At 34.8% G+C, this 22,894-nt stretch overlaps 1 protein-coding gene across 2 annotated transcripts in view; it reads right to left on the bottom strand.

The window, feature by feature from the left end:
* TRPM7 (transient receptor potential cation channel subfamily M member 7) overlaps window positions 1-22,894 on the bottom strand; it is a 108,971-nt gene that overhangs the window by 22,209 nt on the left and 63,868 nt on the right. The window contains exons 16-28 of one of the 2 annotated variants that reach the window (XM_014852440.3): window positions 22,051-22,331; window positions 20,239-20,467; window positions 18,968-19,123; window positions 18,747-18,890; window positions 16,824-16,952; window positions 15,061-15,339; window positions 12,462-12,636; window positions 10,158-10,284; window positions 8,385-8,569; window positions 7,577-7,709; window positions 6,194-6,909; window positions 3,246-3,313; window positions 1,908-1,967 (exon numbers count right to left, since the gene is read on the bottom strand). In XM_014852440.3, the coding sequence (XP_014707926.1) occupies window positions 1,908-1,967; window positions 3,246-3,313; window positions 6,194-6,909; window positions 7,577-7,709; window positions 8,385-8,569; window positions 10,158-10,284; window positions 12,462-12,636; window positions 15,061-15,339; window positions 16,824-16,952; window positions 18,747-18,890; window positions 18,968-19,123; window positions 20,239-20,467; window positions 22,051-22,331 (2,682 nt within the window). Of the gene's footprint in view, window positions 1-1,907; window positions 1,968-3,245; window positions 3,314-6,193; window positions 6,910-7,576; window positions 7,710-8,384; window positions 8,570-10,157; window positions 10,285-12,461; window positions 12,637-15,060; window positions 15,340-16,823; window positions 16,953-18,746; window positions 18,891-18,967; window positions 19,124-20,238; window positions 20,468-22,050; window positions 22,332-22,894 lie in introns of those variants that run through there. The other variant, XM_070501666.1, reaches the window with a different exon arrangement.

Below are 22,894 nucleotides of genomic sequence, written 5' to 3'. Positions count from 1 at the left end.
CCTTGCTTTTTAAATTATAATTCCAATCGGTTCTCCTTCCCTGTAAGAAACTAAAAGATAAAACAAGAGACACAACTTTAAAAAAAACTTTGGTTTCCCTACTGGCTCCTTTCCCTCATATTAAAACATTCATAAATCTTTCTTATTTACTCAGCAAATTAAGAAAGCAACAAAAGCCTCCAGTAAGTCTGCTACTCATTCAACTTCTTGAACCATCTTGTTATTGCTGAATATAATGATATTAACTCCTCTATTCTCTTACAAGCTCCACAATTTTTATTTTGCATCCTCCAATACACTAAAATTGTATTCACGTAGGCCACCTAATTCAGTGGTCTAAGATCCTATTCTTCTAGACTTCTCTAAAGTATCAGCAATTACTATACATTCTCCCTTCTTGAAATTCTCCTGCATTGATTCTGTGATGACTGCTTCAACATGATAACTGTCCCACTATGAGTGTTACTTCATTGTACTTTTTTTCTCCTCTTAATTCGTAAGAAGTGGGAACATCTGAATCTCAGGTTTACTCCTCACCTTATCTTCTCTCTTTTAAAGATACCCTCTGTCAAAATATATCATTCATCTTGGTTTCTCTCTTAAGCTGTAGTCTTACATTTGCAACTACCATTAAGATACTCCTACCTTACTGGCTTACTATTCTCTCACATTTAATTATTTTAAACATAATCTAATGCCTCCCATACTAATTCACATTCTTTCCAATTAAATTGCCTATTTCTACACATGGTACTAAAATAGTCACTATTATCTAGGCTTAGAAACTTCTTTCCATTTCCATGTGTCTATGTCAAGATCTTATCACCTCTCTTCTGAGTTATGATTAAAACTTCCTAATAATCTCCTGTGTTTACAGTTCTCTCATTCATCCTGCAGCTGTTGCTGGATTAGTGGTCCGATGAGGATAATCAAAAATCTTCAATGGGGCCGGCCCGGTGGCGCAGCAGTTAAGTTCGCACGTTACGCTTCTCAGCGGCCCGGGGTTCACCAGTTCAGATCCCGGGTGCAGACATGGCATCACTTGGCAAAAGCCATGCTGTGGTAGGCGTCCCACATATAAAGTAGAGGAAGATGGGCATGGATGTTAGTTCAGGGCCAGTCTTCCTCAGCAAAAAGAGGAGCATTGGCCAAAAAAAAAAAACTTCAATGGCATGTGACAAAATTCTCTCCCTTTGAATTTCAGAGGAACTAATGTGTGCTACACTTCTAGGCCTGCCTCATAAAAAACCTCTTGCACTTCTCTTTTCCCTTCCCCTTCTGTTAGCTGGATGCAAATGATCACAGGACCCTGGAGGGTAGAAGAGCCATAAGATGGAAGAGACAATGTAAGCCTGCATTCCTGAATAAGTGTATGGAGAAGAGTCATCCCACACACAAGAAATATACTTCTAAACTCCCCTAATAATGGATCATTTTCTAGCCCTGTCTGCTACTCCCTCAGATGATAAACCTATTCACTAGTCAAACTAACATTTCCTTCACTGAGTTCTATATATCCTCTGTCTATGCCTCACTATTGTTTATGCTGCTCCTCTTATGACGTTTTCTTTGATGTCTTCAGTTGGAGATCTGTCTGTTCTTCTTTCTACTGATTACTTTTTCTCATTCCATTCTTCTTCCTTTATTTTTCTTTTTATCATCTGTCAGCTAAGGCTACCTTAATGCACTGAATCCATTTATTCAGTTCTGTCCTTCTCTTTAAGGCATTATATACATAACGGAAAATTCTGATCTTTAGAGGTATGCCATAGAATTAAAATGGTTAGAAAACATCATGGAAATTAGTCTTAGAAGTCCACTAAACTAACACCTACTTCTTCCATCTAAAGGTACATGTACATTTTAAGCTGACTTTCTGACTCCCACATATACTAAAGAAACTTTACCTGATATTTAGGCATCTTTGAATAGTCCATAATCGTATTTCTTGCATCATTCTGTTGGTCCTATTTGAGGTAAGAAACACAAACTTGAAGGCAAATAAAGAAAGACAAAGAACCCCATGTAATCATTACATCTCAATTGCATATAATCACCAATTAAATTCTAAGTTAAATATCAGGTTAATAGACATTAAACTAAGTTACTTATTTTAGTACAATACTTTAATCAGAATATATGCTATTAAAAATACAAATGTTAGTATTTGTATCTGCAAAATGCACTTCAGTCTACCTTTTATATGAAGGGTGATAATTAATATGTCCTGACAGTAATTACACAATTGACTATGGATCAAATGAGGAACAATCATTCATAGAAACTCTGATATTATGTCATTATCATTTCCTTAGCTTTAGCTTTAGAAATAATGTTGTTTTTACTTTATTTATCACTTGATCATTTCCACAACTTAAATTCTTTAAGGGATGGAGAAGCATAACACTTCCAGGTCTTTTTAATTATTTTAGTGTGGCTTATGTTATTACCCTTAAGGCTCTAAACAGTTATGGGTAACTTATGAAAGCAACAGTTAAGAAATGAAAACTAATTTTCAGCCAGGAAACATACTTTTTTCACTAGTTGTTCTACACATTTTAACAAACACTTATTGAATATCTTACACTTGCACATTAGATTGTAGTTACTGGCATATTCTGCTTTTTATCACTAGACTACAGGTTCCTTGAGAACCAAGGTTATGTTCTTTTTTTTTAAGATTTTATTTTTTCTTTTTCTCCCCAAAGCCCCCTGGCACATAGTTGTATATTTTAGCTGTGGGTCGTTCTAGTTGTGGCATGTGGGACGCTGCCTCAACGTAGCCTGATGAATGGTGCCATGTCCACACCCAGGATCCGAACTGGAGAAACCCTGGGCCACCGAAGTGGAGCGTGTGAACTTAACCACTCGGCCACGGGGCCGGCCCCAAGAATCAGGGTTATGTTCTAATAAACTTTTGGGCCTGGGGAAGAGCTGAGCTCAAAAAGTATTTAGTCAATGGAAAATGTATAGAGAGAAGCATTTTTAAAAAGAAAAATGTTAAACAGGTGATGTTTTTTATTTTAGTTGATAAAAAAACCCAAGCTATTTGTACATTTTTTCATATTCCTGAATTGTTTCTTCTTTTTTTCAAACTGTATATACTTTCAACATTTGGGATCATGTTGATGATGGTCATGCTAAAACAGTATTTTTAACGGGGAAAAAAAAGTTTAATCCTATGTTTGAACTAAACCCCAAAATAGTGAAGTAAAATTGAATTGTGCTTATAAGTATTTACTTACCGAGAGTATTTCTTTTATTTTGTTTGACGTTTCTTTAAACCTCTGTAAATCCATGCTATCTCTGTGTCCTGTAAGAGCAAAAAGAAAAAAAAAAAAATTACAACAAAAAGTATTTGCTTTTCAATGTCATTGCCTATACTCTATACAAACAAGTGATTTATATTTTTTCCAAGTAGTTTTGATGGCTCTATAGTTTCCTATGGCTTTTTTTTTCCTTTTGGTTAAGGAAGATTAGCCCTGAGCTAACATCTGTTGCTAGTCTTCCTCTCTTTTATATGTGGGTTGCCACTACAGCATGGGTGATGAGCAGTGTAGGTCTGCACCTGGGATCTGAATCTGGGCCGCCGAAGTGGAGCATGCCAAACTTAACCACTATGCTGCAGGCCCAGCCCCTCCTATAGATCTTTTGATTAAATATTTTCTTGGAGGTTCTTTTTCTTCTCCTGCAGTTTCCTTTTCTCTTGCCTATTCTTCAGCTATGCCTTCCTGTTCCAGTCCCATCAACTCTTTATTTGTCAATTCCACAGAAACCACCTCTAGGAGTTCCTCAATGTCATCCTCATCCACATCCAGGTTAAAGTTGTTTGCTACCTCAACCACATCCTTCTTGATTTTTGCAACTTCTTCATTCTTGGCAAATTCTTCGACGTCATGGACAAACCTCTTGAATGCCTTCTTCCAGATGCCATTCATACACTCCTTGGTGCCATCACCCCAAGCTCAAGTAAGGTTCTTGATGCAGTCACAGATGTAATCCTTCGAGAATTGCATCAGTGTCTTCCTCAGTTGCAGCAATAGCCTGGGAAAAGGTTCTCAGATAGTGGGCCTTAAAAGTTGCTATAAATCCTTGATCTGTTGGTTGGATCAAAGAGGTAGCGTTTGGAGGGAGAAACACCACTCTGATATTGGGAGGAAGATCACTGATAAAAGGAGGATGTCTGGGAGCATTATCAACAATAAGCAAAATCTTGAAAGATATGTTATTCTCCAAACAATACTTCTCTATTTCCTTAACACAACAATTAAGGAGGGTATCTTGGAAGAGAAGCTGGATCATCCACGACTTCTCATTGCTCCTGCAGTACACTGGCAGTGTGTGCTTACTGATATGCTTGAAGGCTATGGAGTTCTCACTGTGCCACATCACAAAGGGTTTCAGCGTGTAGCCTGGAACATTGCCTCCGAGCAAGACTGTTGTCTTGTCCTCAAAAGCATTGAAACTTGGCCTTGACTTGGTGCCCTTATTGATGAAAAATCCTTTCAGGCATCCATTTCCAGGATAGGGAGGTTTCATCCATACTGAATATTTGCTCTGGTAAGTAATTTTCCTCCACAGTAAGTTTAACTAGAGTTTCCAAAAAATTCTTCAGCTGCCTCCACAAGTGAAGTCACAGACTCCTCACTCACTTTCACATGACTCAATGAATGATGATTCTCGAACTGTTTAAATCACCCAGAGCAAGCAGTAAACTCAACATCATAGTTGGATTCAGCCTCTTCTTTAAACATCACAAACAAACCTTTTGCCTTGGTAGTGATCATCTTGGCGATAAGAGGGACATGCTTCTGTGTCTGGTCTTCAATCCAGGTCATTAGAAGTTTCTCCATGTCTGATAAAGGCCCTTCTTGAGTTTTTGTTAGTCTTGTTGCCTCCAATGAAGCAGATCTTTTTAACAGCTTCTGTCACTTTGTTCTTGCTCTTCAAGATCACAGCTATGGTGGAATGGGACATGCTTGACTGGCGAGCAGTAACCATCGCTGATTTTCCACCTCCCTAGTCCTTAATCACTTTTAATTTTGTTTCTAGGTGAATCACCCAACGTGGCCTATTACTGGCAACAATATCAGTAGAGTTTCTACATTTATGGGCCATGATGAACAAAACAACACAAGATTTAATCAAGCACAAGAGAAAATTGATGTGATCAAGAGATGTGGTAAACATGTGATGTATTAGGTTGCTGCTGTTTTAACACAGCATACTGTTTTAATGTAAGCTTTCCTTAATAAGCAGAAAGAGTACACTCTAAAATAATGATAAAATGTATAGTATAATAAACTAGTAATACAGTCACTTATTATCATTTCAATATTATGTACTATACATAATCTTTTTTTTTTTAAGATTTTATTTTTCCTTTTTCTCCTCAAAACCCCCCAGTACACAGCTGCGTATTTTTTAGTTCTGAGCCCTTCCAGTTGTGGCATGTGGGATGCGCCTCCTCAGCACGGCTTGACGAGCAGTGCCATGTCTGCCGCACCCAGGATCTGAACCGGTGAAACCCTGGGCCACCGAAGCAGAGCGTGCAAACTTAACCACTTGGCCACAGGGCCAGCCCCATGTACTATACATAATCTTATGGGACAACCATCATATATGCGGTCTGTTGTGGACTGCAACACCATTACGTGGCACATGACTGTACTCATTTCCCAAGTAGAATCCTGGCTTTCCCTATAGTCTTAATGTAATTATTAGCAGTGCACCCTTTAACTCTCAAAAGTGTAGTGATTTGGATGAAAAGTTACACATTCTATTTATAAGACATGCTCTTTTCCAGTTATTTCTAGCCTCCCCTGTATCTTTCTATTGTTCCCCAAGTATCTAACACTTACAAATCACTTAGGTTCTTTCAACAAAAGTTCATTAAATAATTTAATAGGAGATCCTCAAATTCAAAAGAGAGAGTCCAAATAAGTTTTCCATTTAATTATTACTATAGTAAATTGCACCAGAGAGGTATATGCCAATGTATTACAGCCCAATTCAACCTATTTCCCCTACTTGTGAGTCCTTTAAAAAATTTTAGAACTATGCTCTATGAAAAGGGTAGTTTACTTGTCACACAAGTACATGGTTTTACTAATTAGATTTTTATTTCTAAGGTGATAATTATAATAAAAATGTAAACAATATTGATATACAAGTATCAGTTTGCCAAACTTACCTACAAAGGCTCCAAATTCTATATTATCTCCTTCTGCAGCTTTAGAGCAAACAGTTTCTTGATCTTTGGTTACAGTTTCCAAGTGGCTTTTGCAACTTGGCTGGGATGGTGTACTAACAAAAAATTTGGTTGGTGGGGATGATAGATGTGGTATACTATTAGATGTACTACCTAATTTTTGACTTTTACTAAACATTTTTAAGGTTTCTACCCCATGTAGTCTCTGTCGCAGTTCTGGAGGAGAAATAGCACTTGGGAATAAGGCACCAGAAGAGGAACCAGCCTCTGGAAAATTGAAATCTTTGCTCTGGGATACTACAGGTAAATCTTGATCAAATAGGTTACACTGGGGATCTTTTTCATCCTTCATAAAAATATTACAAAGAAAAGGATTATTACTTTCAAGACCACCTTGAGGAAGTGAGGAGCTAAGTGTATTTACAACACTGTGCTTTTTCCAAACAGAAGGTCTTGCAGGACCATCATCAATAAGGTTTTGAGCCAAATGTTTGGAAATGCTCAATTCTCGTGTGATTTCATTGTGAACTTTGCTAGCTTCCGAAGCTTTCTGGGCAGTGAGTGTTTTTAATGTGTCTACTGTCAGGGCTGAAAGATCTTGCAAATGGCCAATTTGAGAATCTAATGACTGTAACGATCTTTTTATATAGTTGACGCGATCTCCAACTTCTTTAACCTGAATGCACATCTGCTCCACTCTGTAGGAGAAACAAAGACTTTTTACAAATGTTAAAAATTAATGTTTTAAGAAATTCTATTTGTAATCCTAATAAATGATAATGGCAAAGAAAGAAATTTTACACGAACTCAAATAAGGTAAGATATAAAATAAGGTAAGGTCATTTATTTATACAAGACACACCTTATGTTTAAAAAAGATCCAGTGCTACTCTATTATAATAACATGTTAAAGATTTCAAAAAACATTTTTGTTCCACAGGCTATTCATTCCAATTTCCCCACATCAAAGTAAAACAAAAAATATGTATACAGCTGCATATACATAGAACTACCATTACCATTATTTTAACTACACAAACACTATATGCCTTCAGAATGCAGCAAAGCCAACGGAAAGAAACAAATGCTTTAAAATAATGAGGGTAGTTTTACTTTTCTCCACCAAAGAGTAAAGAACATTAACTCTTCTTTGCCCTTTGTGCTGAAGGTCAAAAAATAACAAGAGGCTGACTTACATGAAGTATTAGCAGTAAAGAATTGAACTGTCTCCCAATATATAATGTAAAACTATTATTAAACTTATTTGTGTGACAAACATAAATTGAACAACAACCATATATAAGAGACATAACTAACAGAATCCGTTCTGACATATAATCAATTATAACTAAAGAGTTTCTGAACCTTTCAAAAGTGACACGAATTCTCTCTTCACTCCCAGAATGGAATTTGTCATCTTTTTCATTAAAATACATCTCAACACACTGCTCTTCAAAATCATGAAGTTTCTTTTGATCTTCTTCTGTTAAAAAAAGTTCTAAGGAGAGAAAAGAAAAAATCAATAAAGACTCTCAAGATATCAAACTTTAGCTCATGAGTCTTGTGAATTATTCAAGGTTCATAAGACTGTATGTCTTATCTGCAATTTTTTTCTCTTTTTACAGCTGTGCTTCTAAAGCACTAGACAAGTATTTCTATTTTTTCCTTCACTCACAGTGTGATGTTAGCAGAACAGTTTCAGGTACTTCCTCCTCTTCTAATTTCCTTTTCCTATAAATCACCCTTCCTCCCTCTCTCTCATCTTTCTCCATCACACATCCAGGTAGAGGAATTTAAGAACTGATTTTGCAGAACAGAAAGCCAATATAAAATTTTAAGCACAGTTTAATATGGTGTTTAGTCTTGTATAGTGTACAGAATGTACTAAAAGTGTTTTTGTTTATAGAGCAGCAAAAATGGTTTGTAGAACAGCATTACAGTTTACCATTATAACAAAAAGAAATTGATGCCATACTCAAAAAAGTTTAATACTAAATTCACTTTTACAGAATCATATTACACTTACAATTCTTTTATGTTTAGGCAAATTCAACAGAAGCCTTTACAATAACATTAACCAATTGAGTTTTCCGAATAAAATTAATACTTAGCATTTACTCTAATACCGATAAGTGATAAAATAAAAACATTTGCCTTAACATGTTTCACTTACTTGGTCCATCTGAAGTCTTATCTTTTTTTCTTCTTTTACATATGCAGCAAAAAAGAGAAACTATATGGCTGAGAATGATAAGCGGTGGAGGCAGAACTGGTTTCTCATGATAAGCCATAATAAAATGATAACGTTGGTACTTCCAGACAATATTGGAAATTGCCTTCACTTGTAAATACACATTACTTGAAAAACAAAGAACAAGAATAAAACAAACTTAGCTAATCACAATTTCAAGTTTTAAATACTAAAGATTTCATTATAATTCTATTCTAAAGAAGGATTCAAAAGAGTCCCCTATGATAAACAAGACTAAAAGGCAAATGAGAAACTGGAAAAAATACATGCAACAAGTGTAAGGCACAAGTGTGATATTGTTGAGGGTCTTAATTACAAACTCTCAGAAAAACGGGCAGAAAATACGATTTTAAGATTTTAAAATTATACATAAATGGCAAAAATGTAAATTAATACTCTTAGTAGCAACAAAATAAGTATAAATAAAAGCAAGATCCTTTTATGTACTATCAAATTAGTAACCATTAAAAAGATAATAATACCTAGTGTTGGCAGAGATTTGGGGACACAGGCCTATTTTGACTTAAATGCAAAAAGTCTAAAAATATATATATTGAACAGTTCTACTTTTAGGAAAATATTCTAAGGAAATACTTAAGGATTGATCAAAAACTGAACTACACTATAGGTTTTGGGAATAAAAGATCATAAACAATCGAATTAACAATCCAACATATTGGCTTGAAAAACTATGGTCTATATCATAGAGTATCAGGTAGCCATTACAAATAAACTAGAGGGCTGGCCCCGTGGCCGAGTGGTTAAGTTCGCGCACTCCGCTGCAGGCGGCCCAGTGTTTTGTTAATTTGAATCCTGGGCGTGGACATGGCACTGCTCATCAAACCACACTGAGGCAGCGTCCCACATGCCACAACTAGAAGGACCCACAACGAAGAATATACAACTATGTACTGGGGGGCTTTAGGGAGAAAAAGGAAAAAAAAATAAAATCTTTAAAAAAATATTAAATAAACTAGAGAGAGATATTTATCAATGTGGGATAATGTTCATGTTTTGCTAGTTAAAAACAGTATACAAAATATAAGAATACTATTTTTTTTTGGTGAGGAAGATTGGTCCTGAGCTAACATCTGTTGCCCACCTTCCTCATTTTGCTTGAGGAAAAGTGGCCCTGAGCTAACAACTATGCCAGTCTTCCTCTATTTTCTATGTAGGTTACCACCACAGCAAGGCTTGATGGGTGGTGCAGGTGTGTGTCCAGGGTGTGAACCCACGAACCCTGGGCCGCCAAAGCAGAGCGTGCTGAACTTAACCACTCTACAACCAGGCTTGGCCTCAAGAACATTATTTTTGAAAAGAAAAAATAGTTCATATATATGTATAAAAATGACAGAAAGACGTACACCAAAATATTAAAAGTGCAATTATTGATGAATTTTCTATTTGCATTTCTGTTTTGTATATTGAATGTGTATCCCTTGGCAATCCAATAAAAATCCCAAATAAAGGTTAAATTTATAAAGAAGTGTATCTTGAAAGATAATAAAGTCTCAAATTTAGAACCCATTTGATTTGAAAGAGCATGCCTTCTTATTTGTAATTTTCAAAGATAATTTTAGTAGTTTAAACCACAATAAAATTTTTAGATTTTAAATTTTGTATATTTCCTTCAAAATAAATAAAATTGTATATTAAATAATCTCATTACAATAAGCAACTGAATAAAATTCTTACTTGAAAAATGCAATAAGAAGATTGACCATAATGATATACTGTACAAAGAGGTAGACTGCTTGAAGAAATGGAGTCAACCATGTCCCAGGACCACAGAGTTGAGTCACAGTGGAATCATTTGCACACACTTTAGAAAGAAAAGAAAAATTAAAATATAGTAATTCATTAGTAACTGCCTCTAATCAGTACTTATGTTTGTTTGTTTGAAGGAAGTTTTGATATGTACAATCTGTTTCACAGATTCTGGCAAAAGCTTCTGCGCAAACAGTCCTGGGAACGGCAACTTAAAAGTATTCCAAACCAGAACAATTTTGTGAGGGATGTGGTTATCTGTTCTACTACTCTATTTCAGACAAGGAAGTATATTTCTCTGTTATCTGTACCCTTCAAGGCAGAGTCTAGCCTGCAGAATATTAAGGAGAATAAAATTCCCAGATTCAGCCACACTATAACATTTTTGTAAGAAAAATAACTGAACCATGAAAGAGTATGGTAAACTCATAGTAAATCTGCCAACATAATGATTACCGAGTTTGTCTTATTATGTCACAAAAGAGGGTTGAACGAGTGGTTAAAGTGTCTCTCAAATATAGAAGAATTAGATTTGAATTCCTTGCTTTTCACTACCCCCACCTGGAATGTTTCTGAAGACAGAACACAGCTGAATACAAACAAGGAAGGAGAGCTTTAATATCCCTCCCGCAGAGTTACGAGGAATAAAGTAAAATCAATTTAAACAGGGCAAGGGTCACAATTAAATAATCATGAATCAGAGAAAAGTTTTATATAAATGTTTATAATACACCTTAGCACTTGGAGTTTAACAATCATTTAAAAATATATAGAGACCATTGAAATTCTCATACACAGACCGATGAAATTATTTATTCCTTTCAAATAAATAGTTTCATAGGCAAACAAATGCATAAGGTCCTTTCATTTATAAAAAGTTGTAGGAATCTATTTCCATTCTATTCAGATTAGTTTGATGAAGCAAATACCAAAGAGAATGCAGGAGACTAAAAAACTGTATCCAATGGTTTACAACAACCAAACTAGAGCCACATCAGAAAAAGGGCAGACAATGAAAATCTGGAAATGACACTGAACAGGAAGCCATTAAACACAAAATTTGACTAGGCTGGTAAAACCTCAGTTTTAACCAACACGTGATAACAACTTCTGACCACTATGTGGCCATCCTCCGGCCTAATCACCTATACTAGATGGGTAGGGAGCAATACAGGTATGGGGTAAGAGAGGAGTGAAGCAAGAGGGAGAGAAAGAGAACAAGAGATCAACAGCAAACTAACAAAATAAAGATTCTATAACTCAGATGTGGTCAGTGAAAGAACATTCCCTAAAGTTGGCAGCATCATCTATGTTCATAGTTATCTAGCTTCATTAACTAAAACAATAAAAAAAATGTATTACTTTATGCAGAGAATGTATCCACAGTTGAATGTTATAATTCCAAGGGTTTACCCAATCCATGATTGGTCTAAACTAATCAACAGAATCTCATCACTCTTGCCCTGTCGCAGAGATCCTGTCGCAGAGATATGTAGGCTGAAGCCAATTTGAACTAATGAGATGAAAGAACAGGTTTCAACAGGGGGCTCCCAGAGAACCGTGGAACAGTGTTTCTGCCCTCCTATTGCTAGTGACATAGTCTTAACAATCATAAGAGAAACCTGTACGAGTCAGACACTGTGATTACAGAGCAGGAATGAAAAAGAAGGGGTATCCTTAGCTACGAATTAACCAACCCCAAAGACCACTCTACCTCTCAACTTTCTGTTACACAAGCTAATAAATGTCCTTATTGTGTAAGCCAGTTTAAGCCAGATTTCCATTATCTATAGCTGAAAAAAATTCTAAAATACAATTAATTAAATTTAATTTTAATTAATTTTTAAAATTAATTTAAATGTTTAATTAATTCAATTAATTTTTGTTGTTTCTTCTGGGATTAACTAATGTATTGTGGGAGGGCTTAGGTTGGTAATAGTCTGAGTTGTGAAAATATGTAATATTACCATACAGAGCCACTTAACAACAGGGATATGTTTTGAGAAATGCATTGTTAGTCAATTTCATCACTGTGCGAACATCAAAGAGTGGACTTACACAAACCTAGATGATATAGCCTCCTACACACCTAGGCTATATGGTACTACTCTCATGGGACCACCATTGTATATGCAGTCCATCTGAAACATTATGTGGCACATGACTGCAATGCAATTCTGACTTTAAAACACAAAATAACCAAAAGATGAGTTCATAAACATAAATCCTTACCATCAATTTCATATGCATAAACTTCACCAAAAATCATCCAGTATGGATGAAAAACTATATCTTTAGCAAGAGTCCAAGATGGTGCTTCATGAGGATAAAGTATTGCCTTTCTGGGAACACCAAAACTAAGTAATACAAGAGCCATAATCACTACAATGTAGAACATATTGGCCACCTGTTAAAAAATGAACACTGTTAAAATACATGGGAATTTTAAACAATGACAATCTTTCATCTTAAAAAACAGTTTCTAATGTTCTAATAGATAACTAGAATCGTTGAGATTCTTTTTATTCCTAACATTAGCATTCAGGAAAATCTTATCACTACACAGCCCTTGACATCAAGGAGATTATGTAAAAATTGATCTGTGAAGCTAGGCAAGTCATAGGCATCTTCTATATAATGAACAATATCACTGGTTCAAACTGAAGTCTGCCTATCTCGAGTGCATGAAGATTTTAAAGAGGTATAGAGACATCGCCAGATTCAGGGAATCAATTTCCTTAAGTGTTCTTTCCTAACACTGCTCTGTTTTTATATTGTAGGTGCGCACTCTCTTTTCTATCTCTTCGATAACTGTCCTTTGCCCACTTCATAAAAAAAGGCTCAAATTCTTCTCAGTCATCCTGAACTCTATACCATGGTGCCCTGTCTTGCGCTGTGAAAACCTCCTAGAAGCTGAACAAACAACAAACTGAATTATTACTACGGGTGTTGAGAAATAAGTGATACCAATATCTGGTTAACAAGTCTTTTTGCAAGTCAGGTAGTTTGCAATTCTTTAATTTCAACAAAACTTAAAAAGAGCCTAATTAAGCTATCACCTAATAAATCACTGAAAAATAATTTTTATAGTTAAAATAACAATGTGAATTTTGGCATCAATACTTAGGAATTCAAAAAATTAAGAGAAATGCTATAATAAAACTTTAATTTGTCTATTTAATTAGATGCACAAGTGCTCAGTATTTACATTAAAAAAGTGAATATTGTATCTCTCTAGCAATATATATTCATCCACGAATAACAATCTACTGGGGGAAGCCCCATACAGATCAAGAGACTACATTTACAAATAAATCTGTGCTTTAATCTACTATGAACCAACAATAATTGCAATAATAAATCAACCTAAAATAAATTATGACATTTTTATATATTTCTTAAATGAATATATAGCAAGAGTAGAAATGGAAGGCAGGAATGTGAAAGGTAAACAGAACAATAAATCTAGACTGGATGGAGTAATTATAAAATATTTATCTATATCTAATTATTTAGACTTGATCTTGCACCTTTAAAATTCTATTAGATCTGCCAATAAATTTCCTTTTATAATTAAGTTAGAGTTGAGTCTCTGTGACTTGGAATCAAAGAGTCCTAATATTCCCAAGACCCAGTTTTTTTATTTGTAAAAGTCAAATAATGATTTTGAGTTCCATGAGGATCTGGACCATGTTGGAACCGCGATCTGAAGGATAAACCTAAGTTTATTAGTCAAAAAAGCTAAGCGTTTGAATGTAGATGAGGGTGATCATTCCAGGCAGAAAGAGGAGTATGAGCTATGGTATTCTGGTAGGGGCTGTGTTAAAGAAAACAGAGAAAAGCCTGCATGACTAGCACACAGATAAGAGGACAAAAATGGTAAGAGATGAGACCTAAAAAGCAAGCAAAGATGATGTTAATATTGGAGGAAACTAGGTCAAGGGGACACAGGATCTCTCTGTATTATTTCTTACAACTGCATGTGAATCAATCATTATCTCAAAATTAAAAGTTATAAAGAAAAAGAAAACAACAGCCAAACTGGGCAGGGCTTATGGATTTCATTAAGTACACTGATCTCTAGGAGTAATGCAAAACCATCAAAACATTTTTTTCTTTTTTTTTTTTTTTGAGGAAGATTAGCCCTGAGCTAACATCTGCTGCCAATCCTCCTCTTTTTGCTGAGGAAGACTAGCCCTGAGCTAACATCAGTGCCCATCTTCCTCTACTTTATATGTGGGAAGCCTACCACAGCTTGGCTTGCCAAATGGTGCCATGTCCGCACCCGGGATCTGAACCAGTGAACCCCGGGCCACCGAAGCGGAACGTGCGAACTTAACCACTGGGCCGGGCCCCAAAAGATTTTTTAAAAAGAGGAAGTAATATATTCAATTTGCATTTTGAAATAATGTCTCTAGTTATAATGAAGACTGAAGATAGGCCAGAGCGATTGTGAGCAAACAGATTCTACTGCAGGTGTCAGATGACGATGGATTGGTTAGGATGACGGCAGTAAAGGTGAAAAGAAATTCACAGATTTAAGCTAACAAGTTTGTATTTCTCATTCTGATCTCAAATAGTCCTAAAGCAGCATTTAAAAATTAAAGCATTTCAAGATAAAACAAATAAAATATGGTTTTCCTAACCTTATCCCATCAAATATTTCTTCAAAAGTTAATGCCCTTAGGAATGGTTGATTTGGAGTATGAGGCAAAGAAACATAAAATAACACTCTCTGGTTAAAGTAAAACTATGTTAAAAAAAAATTTTTATTATTTTAAGAAAAAATATCAATAAATCCATGAGTATTACCAGATGCCTCCCAACTTACCATTTTTCCAATCATCATTACATAAGGTCCTGCCTGTTGATTTACAGCCAGAAAATCTAGCAAACGCACATACCAAAATATTATGTTAAGACAATAAATTAATCTCCCAGCCACAAAAACATGATTATCATATGCGTTCTCAAAGTTCCATTTTGCTCCAAATCTTAGTCCAAATCCAATGAAGAAAGAAATTATGGCAATTGTATCACTGATATTGAAATAATCACTAAACCACACTTTAATCTTCTGGCTGATTTTTCCAGCTTCAGACATAAAGATCTAAAAGTTAAACAAACAAACAAAAAAGGTTTAATCCATTTCTTACTATTAAAACATATACCAGCATTCAATTATAATATCATAGTAGAATTTTATATATCTTTTAGCATTTCAAAGTATTTTTGATTACGCTGGCATTTGATGATGCATTTGATCACCAACATAATTCAATAAGATATTAGAGACAGATACTTCTTATCCTCATTATATATATATAAATACATACACACACACACACACATAAAACCTACAAATAAATGACCTGCCCAACCACAGTCATCCAACTAAGAAGCTGAAAATCTTGGATTAGAACACAGTTCTCTAGACTTGGAAAGTAAGAGACTGTTGAAAAGCTGTTTTATTTTTCATTGAAAAAACACTAGGATATTCTGGTAGGATCTCCCAAAGGTGCTTATTTGTAGAAAGTAAACAACTCAATGGTTTAAGTAGCCATACTTACCTCTTCTCTTGAATATAAAAATTTAAAAAATATTTTTGCAGGGAATGGCAATACATTTAAAACTTCAAAATGGCAATGTATCATAAAGTAAATACTGAAAAGTCTCCCTCCTACCTTCTCCCTTAGCCAATTAATTCCCCCTCCCACTAGAGGCAACCACTTTTATTACTATCTAAAGAATCCCTGCAGAACTGTCTTACGGATACACATTTAAAAAAATTCTTTGCAACTTGCTTTTATCATTTAACAACTTAGTTTCTTCAAACTTGTTGATAAAACAGATTTCATAAACATACAGACTATGGTATTCAGGAATTTAAAATGCATAATAAGCTATTTAATAACATAAATTCCTCTGATAACTAAGTGGGAGGGAAGTATAATGCCTTCTATTTATTTTTGTAAGGTCATATGCTCTCTAAATGTAAAGTAGAGACGAAATAATTCAAAAGTATTTAAGTGTGCTATACAACATCGTTTATGTAGCTACTAGTTTAAATAGAAAGTATAAAAATGTACTTAAAGAAAAACACCATTTTTTTAAAATCAGGATGTTAGAAAATCTACAATTTAAACTGAAAACTCCAATAGACACTGGGATCTAACTTGAAATGACAAGTCAATGGGCAAGACAGCACACATTAGTGGGCAGTACAATACAAGAGCAAAATAAGAACCTACTTATATTTACCTATCTGATTGGCTATATGTATCTTTACTACTTTTTGAAGAGTAGCAGAAAGCATAAATATGAACGTTGAGGAAACAAAACAAAAACAGATCTAGGCCATGTTTCTGACACAAATCATTATCTTTGTAATTATGACAAAGTTAACACTACACTGATCTCTAGTCTTTTGTCATGATTTTTAGAACAGCAAAACTAAACATGTTCTACACTTCTATGTTATTACCAACTGAAACTATGAACAACACATACACACACCCACATACATACCCAAAACAAAATAAAATACTTTTCATGTATAGAGTAAGTTACTGGTATGAAACACTAAAGACATACCTCACGGACTTTCTCAATAGCATAGGTAAAAATATAAGCAATAACAATCCATTCTTGAACTGAAGGTAATCGTTCCATTTGCACAAGAACCACAAATGTGTAAAGCATCAGAAATCCTAAGTATGCCAACTAATAAAGAAAGAATATACAACATATGAATAAAATTGATCACAAAATTTTTTACTATGAAAATTTTCAAGCATACAGAAAAAGAGATTAAATGAGTCCTTGTGAACCATCTCCCAGCTTCCACATTAAAACAGTTTTAGAAGTAACTCTTTTTCAGTACAGACACTCCATTTATCAATCAAAATATAAATGGTTCTCAGGGTATAAATGTGTTATTCTAGAACTCTGTTGACTTTTTTATACTTCTCATAGGAAGAATTTTATAATACCAGGTTTATGTTCTCAGGGTAGTCCACATAATTCCATTTCACTTATATTATACCTAAAGTACCAAAATATATTTATTATAGAACTTCACCACCATCATCAAGAAACACATACTACCTCCTTCCTCCATCCCTCAACCAAACAGTATTCCTAGGAAAGAGAAGTGGTATTTTCCCAGCTCCCAGCCACTGAGGCTGAATCCCAAGAAATGAAAACACATATGAAAAGCATTTTCCCTAGGTTAAGGGGACATTCTATTTTTGATATTCTTAACAAAAAAGATTATTGGGGGGGGTACGTGGGAGGGTGATAAGGTCTATGTATAATAACATCTCAAGAGTCATTTCATTTCAGAGGAAAACCCAGACTCATTGACCCTTGAACTGTGGCTAAAAATCCCCTCATCGCTCTCCTTGCCTCTACCAGTCTTAAAATAAGCCACAACCTTGATTTAAGCTATAGCAGGGGAGGGAAAAAACTGCAATAAAGAAAGAAAGAAAAGAGAAATTCCTATAGCCATCTAGATTGTCCATTTCTAAAGTCATTCACATGAATGCAAACTTAAGAAATCTACATTATTTCCATTAGTAGGGACAGAATTTGGGGATTATATTAGCAACTCAGATTTGCAATTTCAACATCTGAAGAAGATGGAGAAAGAAAAATTTCATATTGAGAAGGAAATGTAATGAATTAGTCTCAGGTTAATAGGCAAGTGTGGGTGAGAAAACAATGGTTGAAGGAACAAATTCTGAGATGTTCATCTTAGCACAAAGCCATTTGTATCTTTGGCAATTCAAAAAAAAGCCTGTTAATGATTAAAATGAAAAACAACAACAAAATAAAACACTTAAGAGTATTCCTGGGAAGGGGAGTAAGAACTCATTCACTCAGCCCTTGGTTAAAAGTAGGGGCTAATTTCATGTGTTTCTTCAGGTGAGTCCTTTCATCAATGGACATATATGCTCTTTAATCTGGCAGTTAAATTTGTTCTTCCAAAAAGCAAGAGAAAAGACAATTATGTGGCAGATCATCAAATCAGTACCATAATAAAATTAAAGAAATAAGCTATTATATCACTGACACATAAAACTATGTAAATGATGACCTAGATTACTATTTACCATCAATTAACACCGCAAAAAGGGTTATTTCCAAAATTTTACATATTATCTGCAAAATCCTAAAGTACAAGGAAATTATAATTGTGTATCAAAGTTTCTATTGCTTAATCTTTACCAATATTTTTAGCAGATGATTAGTATTTGTTACGTACATACAAAGGCATATGGTTACCACATATTTGTTTAGTGAATTTCTAGTTCAAATTAGAACTGAGATTTAATAATGTTTATCATTCTATATGATGGCAATGTGGATGAAACTAAGCCAAACTTACTGCTCTTTTAAATGGAAAATGGCTTTTCAGTGATCTAAGTTATATCAAAATTAACATGGACTCTAGACCAAGGGTCTCCTAAAGCCTATCTTTCAAAAACATTATGCTCATACAATTTAAAAACATACCGTGTTAAACCAGAACTTTACAATTGGTGCATGATAAAAGGCATAAAACTTTCGTGTGACTGGAAGCTTTTTTGATTTTATCTGTATCTCCACTTCATTCTTTCCTTCATTACTGTCCAATATTTTTATTTCTTTAAACACTTCCTAAAATAAGAATAACATTTATTGTACATTTATTCACAAGAAATTTACGTTTACTTTAAAATTTCTTTCCTCCTTACCATAGGAATCTCTTCTGTCATGTTTTGAAAGTTGTTCTCGCTATCTTCCATCGTCATCTGATGGGCATCTTGAGATTGCGGAATATGGGACATCTCAGCTTTAGTTTTGTATTCTAGCATTAATATGGCAGGTGGAACTAAAATGCTTAATATGACCTAAAAATTTTAGAAACATATAAGTTCACATTTTAAAATTAATGACCTTCAAGAATATAATAAAAGCCATAAGAAGGGATTAAAATCTTGATTATTAGTTAGCCATTTTGTCCCGGTAACGCAGGGAAAAAAACAACTTCGTTTTTTATTTACATATTATATTTAAAGAGGCCCAGGTTGAATTGTTTTAAGGAGTAACAAAACATTTGATTATTATGATATGAGGGTATAGAAAAGATTTAATAATTATTATAGACTTGTCTTTAAAAAAATCAGATTACAATTTGTTCAGAAAATATATTTTCGTTTAAACAAAATTTAAGCCTTATGAAGTTTCTATGTGCTTAATTTTATCCTAAATATCTCTCTGCAAGTGTTCCATGTCATAACATGATTACTCAGCTTGTGCCTCTATAAACAAAAAGGATTACTTTAAAATTTTATGTAGTACCTACAAAATCCTAAAGCACAAAGAAATTACAGTTGTGCATCAGGGTTTCTATTGGTTAATCTTTCACCATTATTTTTAGTAGATGATTAGTAGTACTTATCCACCTACAATGGTCAATGGTTAAACTACTTGCCTGATTTCTGCCTTCTAAATTTCTGTACCTTATTTAAGATAAAAGATAACGAAAAAGGAAAAGTTTTAAGTATTCTCTCTCACTATGACAAAACCGAAAGTACCAACCAACATTTTACCCAAATACTTAACCATAAAAACCAGGAATATCCAATATAATTCAAATAAATTAAATGTAACAGATTATTAAGTTAGTTAGATAGATAATTTTAGAATTCGGGAATCATCTTTTCATAAAGTAGCAACTTTTTTCATGGCTGCTCAGGGCAGTAAACACCAATGCTTCTGCTTGTTGCCCTCACACTTCTGGCTCAGATAGGGGGAGCAATCACTATATACCACACCTGAAAAGGATTGAGAGTGAAGAACAGGAGGAAAAAAGAGGCCATTTCTTGCTACTTGGCATAAAATGCCAACACCAGCCCCCTCCCCCCACCTCATAAATCAAGATATTTTGCTATACATTTGGGCCAATTTATCCGTTCTTTTTACCTAATCACACACTTTATGTAAAATTATTTCTAAGATATACCTTGTACCAGGAATTCTTCCTCATATTCAGCCTTCCCATCCACATATCAGATAACAACATTTGTGTACAGGTGTGGGCTACAAAAGGTCTAAGTCTTGAGGAAACTGCTAACTTAAGGCAGGTGGAATTACTCCAGTTTTTCAGTTCATAAGTGAGCAATTTCATAGCCATGGTTTCATCTTGTCTGAAGGACTGTTCTAGTAATTCAACCGCCAGTTGACCAAAATCACTATCAAAAGATACAAGCCAAAACATATTTGGATTACTAAACTGCAGTATTAAACCACTATACTTAAATTCATTCACAACACAAGTCCAGCTTTTAATATTTTCACACACACAGGTAACTGTGAGGCATTATAATCATAGCAGCTGTCTGTTTTCAGATATCTACTACTATGTGAAAATCACAAAATATTAAAACATGGCACATTAAGAACAAGACTGACTGGGGCCAGCCTGGTGGCACAGTGGTTAAGTTTGAGTGCTCCACTTTGGTGGCCTGTGGTTCGCAGGTTCAGATCCTGGGTGTGGACCTACCCACCACTCATCAAGCCCTGCTGTGGCAGCAACCCACATACAAAATAGAGGAAGACTGGCACAGATGTTAGCTCAGGGACAATCTTCCTCAAGCAAAAAGATGGGCAACAGATGTTAGCTCAGGGCCAATCTTCCTCCCCCAAAAAACCCACAAAGAAACAAAAACAAGATTGACTAAATAAATGACTTAATTAATTAAACAAAAAGAACAAGACTGAAAAGGTGACTGAGAGCACTTTCCTCTGGTTCTGGAAATAAACCTATATACTCTCCCAGGGAACCCAAACTGATAACGTTCAGATATCCTGTTGAAACAGTCTCTATCTAGTATTTCAAATGTAGAAAAAGGTTGGTACCCAGTAGAGAGGAAGAACAATGTGAACAGGGACTAACCTAATCATAAAAAATCTGAATCTTAAATCCCCAGTAAGTGATCATAGGATCTCTGCTTGAGTTATTTTCAGAAAAAACTCTTACTTTTTTCCAAAGACAGCCCATTTTGGGGAGGGATGTCCTATTCTCTATCATAAAGATTCCTACAAACTACCTTTCCAGTTTAACATTCTATTACTCCCCTAAGTAAACTGTAAACTTCTGTGAACTGTTTTATTCCTCTGTATATGTAATTCCACCATCTGAAATGCCTTTCCAGTTGAATTCATTTCCTTAGAACACAGCTCAAACCTCACTTTCTTCCTTTGCTTACCATGTCAGATGGAACCTTTCCTAATCTAATTGCTACTGTGTGCAATTATTAAACTGACTTTTGGCATTCCTTCTTTCTTGCTGAAATATGTAACCCTCAATTGCAAATATAATAATCTTTTTTACATGGATAGGCAGCAAAGTTTCTTTCTGAATTTTAAAAAATACCTAATATATTTAAAAAATCGGTTTTTCTTAATTATGCCAATAAAATTATCCATATATATCCCCACTTAGTGCATGGCACTATAACCTCCCCAAACATAATCTATTTTGTATTTTTTTTTTTTAAGGAAGATTAGCCCTGAGCTGACATCTGCTGTCAATCCTCCTCTTTTTTCTGAGGAAGACTGGCTCTGAGCTAACATCCGTGCCCATCTTCCTCTACTTTATATGTGGAATGCCTGCCACAGCATAGCTTGCTGAGTGGTGCCATGTCTGCACCCAGGATCCGAACTGGCAAACTCCGGGCCGCTGAAGGGGAACGTGCAAACTTAAGCACTGTGCCACCAGGCTGGCCCCTATTTTGTATTTTTAAAATGTTTCAAATGATAAAATATAACTTACTTGGAATACTGTTTCAATTCTTCAGAAGTATCATCTACAAGGTCACTCTGCTTTGCTTCATATGCCATTGAACGATAGATCTTACAGGCAACTAATGCCTTAGCCATTGATTCTTCACCATGCTGCCATAAAAAACGAGCCATCACCTGCCTCTTCATAAGGCAAGCCCAAATTAACAGTTCATTAAGTGGATAAGGAAAGCGCTTTGTTTCTGGATCATCAATATCTACAATTTCATCTTTGGTTCTTTTCTTCTTTCCTTCTTCCACAGTTGTATCAATCTTCAAGGGAAAATAAATTTTATAAGGCTCATTATAATGAGACCATATGACATTCATGACAGAATTTTTATAAAACCTTTTATGCTATTCTTTAACTTCACTTAACTGCAGAAATCAAAATAGTATAAATTTTATGTATTTGATATTTATCACAGCTCAAAATTCATTTCCAAAAAAAACTTTTGTAACAAAGTTTTCCAAGATTAAATAAAGGGCCCAAATATTTCAACTAATACCTGATAAAATGCAATTTTAATGAAACAAAAGTTTTGAGAGCCAGTCCTGATGGCCTAGCGGTTGAAGTTTGGCACACTCTGCTTCAGCAGCCCAAGGGTTCAGTTCCCGGGCATGGAACCACACCACTCGTTTGTAAGCAGCCATCCTATGGTGGTGGCTCACACTGAAGAACTAGAATATACAACTACGTACCAGGCCTTTGGGGAGAGAAAACAAAAAGAGAGGAAGACTGGCAACAGATGTCAGCTAAGGGTGAAATTTTCCCAGCAAAAAAAAAAAAAAAGTTTTGATAACACCTTTGTCTTACATGTTGTTAATGAAGTAAA

The sequence above is a fragment of the Equus asinus genome, chromosome 2, assembly GCF_041296235.1.
Source record: "Equus asinus isolate D_3611 breed Donkey chromosome 2, EquAss-T2T_v2, whole genome shotgun sequence".
In the NCBI taxonomy this organism is placed as follows: Eukaryota; Metazoa; Chordata; class Mammalia; order Perissodactyla; family Equidae; genus Equus; species Equus asinus.
This window is presented reverse-complemented; position numbering and strand designations above follow the sequence as displayed.